Here is a 13,308-nt window from a genome sequence, read left to right as displayed (position 1 = left end):
CCAGTTACGCTTAAGGCAGTCTAGTTGATAAAATGTGTTCTGGATTTCAGAAACACTTTTGATGTCATCCTTCACACTGTAAAGGATCTAAACTGTCTCAGAAAAAGAAGGGAAGTTGATCTCATGGATTTAATAGCTGGTTCATGGCTAGGAAAACAGAATAGGAGAAAATAATCAGCTTTTACAAGAAAAGGAGTTTATCATGGAGGTTACTAAGGTGTCTCTCTAGGGTCTCCATTGTTTGATATAGCAATAAATGATCACAGAAAGGGAGTGAGTAGTGCAAGGACAACAATTGCATTGTCTCAATACTAAATGATAAAATAGCACATGAAACGTGATGTTCAACAGTGTAGTCGCTGAAGGAGGGACAAGAAGAATTCTTTGCCTATGCATAAGTTGTAAAGGTCTTACATGAATTATTGCTGCTCAGGAAAGAAATCCTGGAACCATTATAGACAGTGCTGCAAAAACTTCTGTTTTGTTGGTGTGGAGCAGTCAGAATAGTGTTGGGAATTAAGTGATTAGAGAAGTAGTACTTTCCTGCCTTTCTATAAATCTGTTGTACTGTTTACATCTGAATATCACACCTCCTTAAAAATGTGCTGGTAAAATACGTGCCATGGAGTAACTTCGACATGAAGAGATTGCAATTAGCTTGTCACACTTACTATTTTATCCTCAGCTTTGAAGAGCAACAACTTTGAGTTTAGGATGAAGTTGTATGAGGTCATAAGTACATGGAGAAGTTGAAGAGGGGAATGACTTTTCACTGCTTTTCAAACAAAAACAAGGGGACATCAGGTGACAATGAGGAAAGCAGATCTTAAACAAAAGGAAGTACTTTCTCACACCACATGTGATTTAAGTGTGGAATTCATTGCCACAGTAATGGAAGTCAAAATTATACTTTTGACTGAAAAAATTAGAGGAGTTCATAGAAGAAAAATTCTTCAAGTGCGTTTAAGTACAACGAATATAGAACCTTTGTCCCTTAAACTGCAAATTATCAGGGGGTAGTTACTGTTAAGAGATTGTGAAATGGGTGAATTTTGGTTCTGACCTAAGATTGCCTTCTATTCTTTTCACCATGACTTTATTTTTGGAGGGTTTTGTTAACTCGCATTTCTAGAAGTAAGGGTGTATTTGTCAAACAGCAGGCTTTTACTAAATTACTTCTTTGGGGAAAGTGTATTAAAGTCAAGGTTAGTATCTGAGTGTTAAAACTTGCTAAATAACGTTATGTTACGTTGTGTTAGCATTTTGTAGAAATCACGGATGACCAGTTTGACTTTCACACTTACTGTATGAGGAAGATTACCCTTAGGTCTTATGTGGACTTGTTAAAACTAGAAGATGTACTTCGACAACATCCTTTCTACTTCAAAGCAGCACGAATTGCCATAGAGATATATTTGAAACTTCATGATAATCCCTTAACAGATGAAAATAAAGAACACGAGGCTGATACAGGTATTCAACCCTCAGGATTTATTAAATATGCAGTTTTGCTAATTACTGGATATTTTATTGTTATAGTTGTCAACTGTAGTAGCCAAAAATAAGAGTTTTGTCACAACTTAAAGTAGGCAAAATTTTAACTTGGCCTGCATGTAAAAGTAGATATTCTACTGAAAGTTAAACTAATACATGTTTTTATTTTGGTTATTATAAAACAGTGATGGTTTTTATAGTGACAGTTGTAATTCTTAAGTAAAAACATGTTCATGGTATGAAATGGCTCAGAAAACATGGAATTCTCAGGATTGTCAGTTCATGTAATAACAGATTGAAGCAGGCGTGCTTGGTGGTAGCTCTTTCTAAGGATTTTATCAGGATGCAAAAATATGACTAGGTAGCAACTTAAATTTTATCATCTCTTGCTTCTGATGTAAAAATAATGTTTAAATCCATGAATTTCTTTTTTTTTCCTTCTCATCTCTTGATTGGAGAGCAACTTAAGTGATTATGGCTTGGGGCACCTCAAATGATATGAACAGAGGCTATTGAATCCTTCAAGAGGAATTTGTCAAGTTTTAATATTTCTCATCTCAGTTCATTTGTATGGCTTCAGGTTCAAATTAAGACAAGTAGAAGTGTAATAGAATTTCTTGTAGCCACTTTCTGATGTGTTTTAAATTTTCCATGTTTTAACTGGAGGAAGGAGAGGATCTGAATATGAATCAAATGTAAGATGTCTGTAGGCCATTAAAAGCAAAGATAGAACTGTCTATGCCAAAGTGCAACTATTTTACCTTATTTTTGTTAGACCATTTAATTACTACATTAAACATAACTTGTATTGTGTAATGCCTAAGGAATAAATCAATGTGTATTGGTGTGCACTTCTACTCCTGGCACTGGATTTGTGGAGTCATGCAGCAATTACTTTGTCCCACCTTCAGCATGTTATACTATTGTTCTAATTCCTATTGCCCTGATTTCACAAAGAAATCTGTGAATTATGAAGCAGCAGCATAGACTGTAAAATAATCTATCGATGGTAAATAAGCTTTTACAAATGTAATGGCAGCATTACTAGTTAGTAGATATGGTTTAAAGAAGATGATGGTATCTGACAACTGATTGAGACTGTTAATATTAGACATCAACGTTGTCTGGTTTTGCCCTTTGCGTGTGTGCAGCAAATATGTCTGACAAGGAGCTAAAGAAGTTACGAAATAAGCAGAGAAGAGCGCAGAAGAAAGCACAGCTGGAGGAGGAGAAGAAGAATGCTGAGAAAGAGAAGCAACAGAGGAATCAGAAAAAGAAGAAAGATGATGATGATGAAGAAATCGGAGGACCGAAAGAAGAACTTATCCCTGAGAAATTGGCAAAGGTGCTTACTAATGTAATAATAAAGTCATACAAATTTCTAGAAAAGTTACAGTGAGCACACATACAATTTGAAAGCCATTCAGATAACTTGTTTATTTTTTGTATAGCTTCTTTTCACAGGTGGCATTTTAAAAAGAATTCTTTTCTAGGAATAGTTTGTTGGATATACTGTCAGTAATGTGATGAAATCACAGCTTTTGTGCCTAGTTCTCAAAGGCAGCGATTGAAGTCATAGACATTTGCTACAGGTGGAATTATCTTCATGTGTGTATTGCACTAACTTGTTGATTATACCCTATTTCTAGTTGATCGGATGGAAGTCTTTCTATTCTGTATGTAAGGTGATTATCATTCACTCTTTATGTCCCATAATATTTTTTATTTATTAAGCATAGACAACCTGTGAAAGAGGAGACATTGAAACACTGAATGCTTTAACAGCATTTGTTTTGAATGGGGGGGGGGGAAGGGTAAAGAAGTTGTTTGGAAATAGCAGTAGACTAGACTGAGATAGACTTTGAGATCTGGATTAAGAACTTTAAAGATACATAAAGGGGAGGTGACCCAGCAGGCTATTCTTGTGCTAAAAGTTGTATCTGTAAGGAGCAGGAAAACACTTGAAAAATGTGGGGAAAGATAATGAAAAAATATATAGGGACTGGAAAATTTAATTTATAGTAATAGTAGTATAGTGTCCAAGTACGGATAGGCATTCGGTATTTTCACATTACGCATATAATGAGTATTATTGGCTCTTGAGGGGATGATATTTGAAAGCTGAGACAGTGAACTTCACTCTGTAGGCAGGAAGCAAGTGACTTAAAAAACCTGACTAGTCATTTAAGAATATTGTCGGTATTCCCGTTGTTTAGCTCACTGGTTACAAGAAGCAGCACTCTTAATTGCAGTGCTAGTTAAGACTGAAACGGGCGCGATGGCATGTATTGAAATTGAGTTGTGGAGTAGAGGGACATCATGGGATATCTCAGGAAAATCTAGGCAGTCCCCAAGATTATAGGGAATAGTTGCAGCTGTATAATGCATTCCTATGGCAAATCTTCCCTAATTATATTCCAAATTGAATATCAGAATCATGATACAGACACCTTCAAGTTCAGTTGGTTCCTAGTGCCAGAAGACCGTTTCTGCCATAGTTGGTCACTTGCAGACAGTTTTCCTGAAACAGTTGCACCTAGAATTCTTTGGATATGTAGCTTTAGCATTAAAGGCATAGCTTTGAAATCTGTTTTATTATAGGTTCCAAATACTTTAAGTGCACAGTTGTGACTGATGTATGCAAACTCGTAACAGCACATATAAATGATGCAATTTTTTAATGAAAACTGCTGTAGTATATGGTTAGCAGGAACTCCATAAGGTGTCCATCATTGTCTTCAACTCAGTTATTTGCAATAAAGTGTATTGCTTCAACGTTACTAAATTGTTATTGACAGACAACAATTAAATTTTGTACCTGATTCTTAGAAAGTAGCTTATGTTCATAAAAACAACAGACAACAGACAGTTGTTTTATGTTCATAAAAACAACTGTCTGACAACAGACAGTTCTTGTTCGAATTATCCCTAACCTCTAGATGCAAGAGATCTGTCTGTAAAGAATCCTTGCACAGAATTAGTTTATGTTAAAGCTGTCCATTTACTGGATTACTCCAGCTAAGACCGTGGTCAATATCTAGTTACTTCAAGCTTGCTATTAGTGTCGTGGCTGGGAACATTGCCATGACCTGGCAGCTTTCAGGAACCTGTCTGAAGCTCACGTGAACGGACTCTGTCATGGGCATAAAGTAGTCGTCTGCCAACATCTCGGGCCCATCTGTGTAGATTGGCATGGGGAGCCATACTGCCCGTTACAGTGCAGGTTCAGGTGCAGCTGTGGTTACTACTGATGTATCATAGAAGGCAAAGACTTCTATCTCTATAGGAAAATGTGATTTGTAACTATCACAAAGCAATTTTTTAGACTTGACAGTCTGTGTTTAGACACTGATATTGAGCGAAAGATGTAAAATTTGTAACAGAAGAGGTTCTAAGCATCTTATGCATTGCCTTATGAGAGTAACTCTCTGATGTGACTCAGAAATAGCTAATTCTGTTGTTGTAGAGTTACTAGGTTTAAACTTTGTGACTTAGTTGCATGTCACTTCCTTGAATCTGTAGGTTGAAGCACCTCTGGAAGAGGCCATTAAATTTTTAACACCCCTGAAGAATTTAGTGAAGAACAAAATAGAGACGCATCTTTTTGCCTTCGAGATTTATTTTCGAAAAGGTAGGTGAGAAAACTAATGAAAGAAAGCAATTTGCAGTTCATAAAGATGTATGTTAGAATTTAAGCAGAAATTCTTGATGAGAGATGAGGAGACAGTCCCTGTCGAGACATAAAACTTTTCATGGGACCGACACCCCAGCCACAAGCAGTCTGTGGAAAAACTGAAGTTTGAACACTTGGTGATTATCCACTTTCTTTGCTGTGTTTATATCTATAAGCAATGAGACTGTAGATAATTCTCCCAGCTTGTATTTGCCATAGTTATTTGTTTTTATCTATAGTTCGCAGAACACTATAAAGAAATGGTGTACAGTTGCTAATGAGAACTGGTCTTTTGAAACACTTGACTTCTGAGTTCTTGTATCAGTTAAATATTACGCTTTAAGAACTTACTATGTTCAAATTTACTTCCTAGTTTAACAGGCTTAATTCACGGGTTAAATAAATGCATGTTAGAAAAAATGGCTGTTGCAGTCTCAGCTTTAATTTCTTCCGATCATTCTGATTTCAAACACTAAATGCTCCTGCAACGTAATGCAGTGAGTTCCAACCACAGGTTTTTGAACATTTGCCAACACTCTTTTCCAGAAAAGTTCCTTCTGATGCTTCAGTCTGTGAAGAGAGCCTTTGCTATTGATTCTAGTCATCCTTGGCTTCATGAGTGTATGATTCATCTCTTCAGCAGTGGTATGAATCTGTTTGATATGACTTCATCCGCATACAGTCATTGATTTTTAGTTTATAGACTGTTAGCACAATTAATTCAAAATATTTAATACATGTATTAGAAAGCTTTTTAAACAACTGATTCATGCTAAAATTAAGTATGTTTGTTATGACTGCAGCTAAATTTGGTAGTTATTCCAACAAGTATTAGTAAGTCTTTTTAAGATTGTAAGTAGTATGGTGAAGCCCTGACAGAGTGAGTGAGTGAAGAAACGGAAACTGCAGAGTGAAGAATCTGGCTTTTCTGCTGGCAGCCTCTGTCAGCATGCGCGGAGAAGGCTTAGAATTATGTCCTTTTTGTTAGAAGGTTGGAAGGATTCTCTCCCTTCCCTTGCCCCAGAGGTCACCCTTCCTGTTGATAGCTACAGGCTAGATACATGTAAGAACAGACTTGTATGACCTCAATCTTTGAGCCTAATAGATTTTATTCAGTAGGGGGGGAAAGTGTATTGGAGTAAAAAGGCTTTGGCTTTTTCTAAGCATCAGAAAGCAGTTAAGCTTTTTCCAATCAGATCCAGTTATTTACCTTTTCAAATTTCATGCATCTTCCTTTGAGATTTTTTTTTCAATTATATTAATAATGTAAACATGACAAATACTAAAATAAATGCATAAAGTAGATTTTATTGTGATGACCTGTGCTCACCTCGATTAACTTCTTTTTTCTGATTCAATAGTATCTGAAAGTAAGGATCTGCCTGATGCAGTTAGAACAGTGTTAAACCAAGAAATGAATCGGCTTTTTGGAGCAACTAATCCAAAGAACTTCAATGAAGCTTTCCTTAAAAAGAATTATGACTCACTACCACATAGGTTATCAGGTATTTTGCCTTTATCCTTTTTCTGCCCTGCTTCTTTATTTTCTGTGCTTATCTAGCAGTGGCATCTCAGTATCAGCACCAGTGATGTAAAAATCACTCTTTCCATCAGGAATGCTTTTCTTCTCTTGGTTTGTGTTTTTGTGACAACATGACCACCAGGTTGTCTGTGGTTTTCTTTATTTTCTATATGCTGCTAAAATACAAATTTTTGGACCTCTCTGCCCTGTTTTCGTTTCTGATGCATGCTGAATGTATCATAAGACTGTAACTGTATTTAATGCGTCTGTGAAATAGTTCGTGTGAGCTATGGAAGTTTTTTTGATGCATGTATTTGAAGAGGCTGACTGCCAAGAGAAATGCGCTGAGTGCTCAGCAAGCCAGGTAACACACCGAGCTATTAGTATGCCTAACAGAGGAGCTTAGATGGTCCTGCTTACCTGTTACGAAAGACTATCTGTCAATAGTGACCCCATATTACTGTGGGTACCACATGATGTAAACCAGCCAGGGGAGCGGCATTACTGTTGTGGCTCAGACCTGGGCACAAAAAGCAGCGAGTTTACTCTTGCATTTTTTCTGACGTCAAGTCCCTTCAATTACATCTGTGCCGTGGGTCTCGGAACTGTGTCCTGGTTCTGTCCTAACACCATATTATAACAAGAGCTCTGTGTGCACATCTCTTCTGTGCCCCGGTTTCTGTGTGAAGATGTGAGCAGTGGTGCTGGAGGGAACTGTGGTGTGTTCCAGCAGGTCTGATTTGTTATCTTCACTGCCTGGGATTCCACGGCACACTGCAAAGTGCTCCTACCCTGCAGTATAGACAGTGCCTATTTGTTTTAATGCTTTGTCTAGCATTGAATAGTAGACTTAAAGCTACCCTTCTGCTTGCTCAGGTGTCAAGCTTTGATGCTCCAAGTGGTTCCATTTTGAACTACTGCGGTACAGTTCAGTATCCCCTCTTAGTCATATTATCTCTATTTTATGTTTGTATGTAAGACATTTTTGGTCATTCACTGGGTGATGACGCTTATTTTTCCTCCTGTAGCTGCCAAAATGATGTACTATTTAGATCCTTCCAGTCAGAAAAGGGCAGTGGAGCTGGCGATGACCCTGGATGAATCCCTCATTAACAGAAATCTTCAGGTAACAGATATTTATAAATTGTAAACAAGTTCTGGTATATCTATGGAAGCTTTATGCTAATTATGGAGGTAAGACGAAGCTGTCCCTTTTGGGAAGGAGGTTGAGTTGTCATGTGAGAGAAAGGGGTATCAGATTCATCTGAACTGAAACGTTTCATGTCCTTTTCGCCCATTTAAATTAATTCAGTTTTGTCGTAATATGAAAATAGCTAGCTAGCAGCAGAAACCATGTTATTGCCACAGGTAATGGGGAAGCTTATTAAACACAAGAGAACTCACCTGGCAAAAGGTGCTGAAGCTCTCCAATAAGAAAAGATTGTAGTTTGTCCGAGCTTTAGCTGTTACACAGGCGACGGTTCACAAGAAAAAGATTGACTTAGGCGTGGCTCAGACTCCATGAAAGCTCTCCGTATTCATCCCCCTGCAAGCTGTTGGAATGATCCTAGTTTTAATAAAAGGTGCATGTGCATGTTTTGGCCTTAGTATGTAGTTAATTAAAAAGCTTACCAAATTTTGAAATTCTGCTCCATTCTGGTGGTCGTGGAATAATCTCCCTGTGCCACTGCCACCATGCCCCTTTCCTCAGTCCCCCACCTTCATCTGGGAAGGCTGTCAGTTCTGACTTGCAATTCAAAGTATTCGAGAGAAGGTAATTTTTTTTAGTATGTTCATATGTTTCTCATAAAGAATTAATAAACATGTGTTTTTCTTTCTATGTCCACACACATAGAAAGGCAGAACCTTACCTGATAAAGCAGAGAAGGAATAAAATGTCCTTTCTTTTTTCTAGTCTTTTCTAAACTATTTCTGTATCCCAGTCAAACCGTTTTCTTTGGCATCACTGTGAGAGTATCTAGCACATCTAATTAAGTATTAGAGATTCCTTGGCAGGCTGTGCAAACTTTAGGACATTTCGTTTCTCTCAGTTCCCTGGCACTTTCTTTCTTTATTGAGCTCTTTATGTCTGGGGACTCAAGAATTTTTTAGTTCTATTGCAAGTAAAATTGGTGAACTTTCTAGTAAAATTACTCTTTTGTGAGCAAAAATCAGCATTTTCCAAAAAACATCCTTTTGGAAATATACTGGGTTCAACAGAACTTTAATTGGGAAGGATTTTAAGTTCACAATAGAATTTTTGGACAAAACAGAGGGGAAAAAAGAGACAAGAAAAAAGACAATTTGCCATGATATGCAAAATTCCTTAGGATGTTAAAGATTCAGATCCTTTCTCTAGCTGATCTGGTTATGGGACACAAACTCATGTCTTTTACATCCTAGGTATATGTTTAGCAGTTTTCATAAACTGTTTTCTTGTTTGGGTTTTTTTTTGTGTTACTGTTTGAGCAGTATTAAAGAGCTTAAGGTAGATTATCAATAGATTTAATAAACAAAAACTAAATTGCCTTCAACAGCATTTTTTTTGCCTCGTAGCTGTGTTTTTTGCCTGAGAGTGGGATTCTGGGAATTGGACTGGGGAAAGATTAAAATGTAACCAAAAACGCTTGATTGTTTTAGAGGTGTTATCTTGGTAGGGCTACAAGAAGCATTTACTGACTCAGCAGTGTTATAAAGATGATATACGCAGCATTGGGATAAAGCTGAAAAAGTTCAATTTATGCATTCTTGGTGCCAACATAAACTAAGAGTTGGAGTTCTACTGAACTTTCAGATGGGGAAATTGAAAGTGCCCTAAAAATGAGAATCCGAAGGAGTCTAGGGATTCGTTGAAAGACATTCTCGTTTGCAAAGAGATAAAAATTATTACATTTCATTTTAGTAAAGACCAGCTGTCTCAGGGCATGTTGCAGGCATGAATCTGCTGCGCTGTGCTTTAGTGAAGCTCGGTAGGTCGGTTTCTCATGTTTGGAATGCAAGTTGAAAAAAACAGGAAATCTCCTTTTTCTCTTCTAAATCATGAACAAAAATGGATATAAAACTGCAGATATATCTGAAAGATGTGATAATATCTGAGTAATTTGGTTTGATTCACTAGTTACAGACACACTTCAGTAGGTCACGCATCCTTAAATGTAAAAATCAGAGGTTTTTTCCCCCTCCCAGAAATGTTTTCACATCTAATTATGGTTATTCAGTTGATGCTATTTTTACATTTTAATTATATTCCACAATTCTTCCAATTCTATCTGAAAGCACATTCACAAAAGTCATTGTTAGGAAATTATAGTATATGTTCTGGATTCATCATTTTTATTTGTGAACACTAAAATTCAAATGCATGTTACGTATTGCTGAAAGGTTCAGTGTATCCCAAGACTGGGGGCATCACAAACCCAAAAAACACATCTAGTTGCAAGTAAGCCTGATGTTCTTGGTTGCCAACTAGTAAGAATCAAATTTTTTGAGGAAAATAAGGAACAGGTGACAGATTAGTATTTTAATTTTCAGTCAAGATTTCTAGCTGATTTTTAAATCCTTTTTTAAACTGCATTATTTTGAATCAGACTACACTGGTATTTCATGCTGTGCCTAGTTAAAAAAAAAAGTCATTTGATTTTGATAGAAACCTGAGGACAATACTTGGAGTTTTTCTTTGTAGTATTGTGTTTCTGGTTTGTGAGTGTTCAGATGAATGTTTAAGAAATCATAACACTTCTTTATTTTTCTCTTTAATTAGACTTGTATGGAGGTATTAGAAGCTTTATGTGACGGTAGCCTTGGAGACTGTAAAGAAGCATCTGAAACTTACAGAGCAAATTGTCATAAGCTTTTCCCTTATGCTTTGGCTTTCATGCCCCCTGGATATGAAGAGGATATGAAGATCACAGTTAATGGAGATAGTTCTGCAGAACCTGAAGAACTGGCCAATGAAATATGAACAACTTTATTGGAAAAAAATGACATTGGACCATATCTGGTGTATAATATTTTTGTCACGCACCTGCTGAATTGTTCTAACTTACACAGAGAACAGAAGGAAAAAAAAAATGTTGCCTTCAAATAGTTTTACTTTTTTTTTTTTATCCTGCTGACAAAGTATATATATAAAATATCTAACATATTACTGGATATAGGTTGTTCGGTTTCTTAAAAATTAAAAGCTGCTAAAATTGAAGAAAAAAACCCCTTCTCCTTACCTACCTACCCATGTTTTTAAACTAATTTATATAAAATCTGGAGGCGTATAGCCCTCAGAGCAGGTGTGTGGCAGAAATATTACTTTAAATTTGTCTTGTGAGATTACTGTTATCTCAGACAGCAAAAATGCTGTTTTAGCACTGGATTCTTTCACTGAGCACAAAGAGTTGTTGGGGCTTTAGCATCTGACTGATTTTGATACGGGGATGATTCGTCCATAGGAAGTATGCAATGTGAATCAGAATATACAGAGAAACCTGCAACATACATGTTATGTTGTGGATGCTGGGACATACGGATATCGAGCAGAATTAAGAAACATAGTGTGTTCAATAAGCTTGTTGTGTCTCTGAAATTCACTGTACACGATCAGTTTGGTGTTCTTGCACCACAGTTTTTAACTGAAGGAACCAGTTAAAACTCTCTCTCTTTGAATTAAACGTGGGGGGTGGGGTGGGGAGAATCAACATTGCTGTTCTTGAGATGAACCTATCGGCATAGGTTGGCCAAACTTTTTAAAACTGTAATGCAAGAACCAAATAAAATTATGCACTGTGATGTGGCACCAACTAATTAGAAAGATAGCATGCATTTTTCACATAGAGTGAAAACACAATGAGAACATACTATGGCTTGAAGTTGCAAAGAGGAGAACTCCTGACTACCATTTTGACTGATCAAGAGACTAATAGTTTAAAACCTCAGCAGGCCTTGTTCACGTTATGCAGAAAAAAAAAAAAGTGCTGCAGTTTAGATACCTCTGGAACTTTTCCACAGTGTCACAGGTTTGTAATACTTGAAGCCCTACATTTCTAAGAATATATTTCTTGCTCAGTTGTTTCAGGCAAGCCCAAGACTTTGTAACTTTTAAGGGGCCCAAGATTTTTTTTCAATAACAGACCAGCTTCTTATTCCTGCAGTTACAGATGTAATTTCCTTTGTCAAACATAAGGTACCAAATATAATGCAATAAAACGTTTTGAAAAACAATTGTGTGAATATTTAAACCAATATCCGTTGTACTTTGAAAATGAATGGGTTCTCTAGGGTGCAGCTCAGGGTTGGCTTACTGTGCTGTCCAGTTACGCTAATAATGTCACTGCTGATGGGTGGTTGTTGAGTATAAAGTGCAAATGCATTATATGTAAATACTGAATGTCTGGGAAGTCCTATAACACAGAATGCTTTACTACTTGGCTTTTAAGTTCCACCAATGTTACGTTGAATTTTCCAAGTCAAGCTTCAGTCTACAAGTCTACTGTGTTAATAATATAGATAAGAGCTCAAATGTTTTTTTTATAGGCTCATCATATAAAACAGAGCAGAAAATAAACTACAGCTTATAAAGTGAGTGCCTTCTTTGCTGCAGGAGTTCAGTTACAGAGTATCTGTCGTGTGGATACACAGCCTTCCTCTTCCACGTCATGGAATTCAGTGATTGACACGTACAGTTAAGAAATCCAGGAAGACTTACTGGGGTTTGTAGTTTTCTAGCTGTCAGAAGAACAGTTTTTTGTTTCTTGTGTATTCAGCACCACTTTCTTTTCATGGTTAGACTATCCTTGTGTATGTTTGCAGTGTAGTTCATGTCGAAAATGTAAGTTGTATTGCTATATTTGTATATTTAATCTGCTGGGCTTTTAGGGAGTAAAATACCTATAGAGCCTTTAATTGACTCTGGTATTTATGTCTAGATCTCAGTCTTTTCTGCAGCCTGAGATACTTGGACTGCATGTCTTCTGCAACTACTGAAGATGGTTCAATCTTGCCTACACAAGCTATGAGCTTTTGGCCTTGCCTCTGAGTATTGCTGCCGTTTTCTTGGCTTCTGATGCTTAGCTGGAGGCACCTGAGTGCTCACTCTTTTTAACAGATTGTGAATTGCATCAAGCTATTTTTTTTTTTCCCAAATTCTGTTTTTTGGGTGCTGCCTATAAATGGGATTATTTCCTTTACTTTTTCACTGCCTGTTTTTGTGTTGAAATAGATGAACTAAAAGCAAGAAGTTACTTGTTATCTTTCATTATGCAAGCGGGAAAGGATATTTCTGTGGGCCTTCCAAAAGCCTCCATCTACACATCTATTGTGATTTCCCCAAAGACACTTCTTCACAACCTTGCTGAAAGGCATCCATAGTGCTTCAGAGATGATGTTTTTGGATTAAAGAGGTTCCTCATCCCCTTCCAGAAGACTGCAGTCCCAGGAAATGAAACTAAATCAAGGGTTTACTTGAAGAAGGTGGTTCTTTAATTGGCAAAGGATGCAATGCCAACTTCTGAGGAAGAGTTTTTAAGAGCTGAAAATGAAGTTACGATCTAATGCAATGAGTCTTGCGAAGTAGTAGCGCAGAGTGCCGTGCTACAGTGAAAACTTTCCTTTGCATGCTAAGATCCACAAT

At 36.9% G+C, this 13,308-nt stretch overlaps 1 protein-coding gene across 5 annotated transcripts in view; it reads left to right on the top strand.

The window, feature by feature from the left end:
- NAA15 (N-alpha-acetyltransferase 15, NatA auxiliary subunit) overlaps window positions 1–12,243 on the top strand; it is a 41,059-nt gene extending 28,816 nt beyond the window's left edge. The window contains exons 14-21 of one of the 5 annotated variants that reach the window (XM_075150124.1): window positions 1,260–1,473; window positions 2,646–2,851; window positions 3,144–3,179; window positions 5,017–5,125; window positions 5,714–5,812; window positions 6,529–6,672; window positions 7,718–7,815; window positions 10,450–11,892. In XM_075150124.1, the coding sequence (XP_075006225.1) occupies window positions 1,260–1,473; window positions 2,646–2,851; window positions 3,144–3,179; window positions 5,017–5,125; window positions 5,714–5,812; window positions 6,529–6,672; window positions 7,718–7,815; window positions 10,450–10,650 (1,107 nt within the window). In that variant the 3' untranslated portion in view covers window positions 10,651–11,892. Of the gene's footprint in view, window positions 1–685; window positions 707–1,259; window positions 1,474–2,645; window positions 2,852–3,143; window positions 3,180–5,016; window positions 5,126–5,713; window positions 5,813–6,528; window positions 6,673–7,717; window positions 7,816–10,449 lie in introns of those variants that run through there. The other 4 variants (XM_075150121.1, XM_075150123.1, XM_075150122.1 and 1 more) reach the window with 4 other exon arrangements.
- The last annotated feature ends 1,065 nt before the right edge of the window (window positions 12,244–13,308 follow it).

This window comes from Calonectris borealis, chromosome 4, assembly GCF_964195595.1.
Source record: "Calonectris borealis chromosome 4, bCalBor7.hap1.2, whole genome shotgun sequence".
Taxonomy (NCBI): domain Eukaryota; kingdom Metazoa; phylum Chordata; class Aves; order Procellariiformes; family Procellariidae; genus Calonectris; species Calonectris borealis.
Note: the sequence above shows the minus strand (reverse complement) of the source record. Positions and strands in the feature narration are given on the sequence as shown.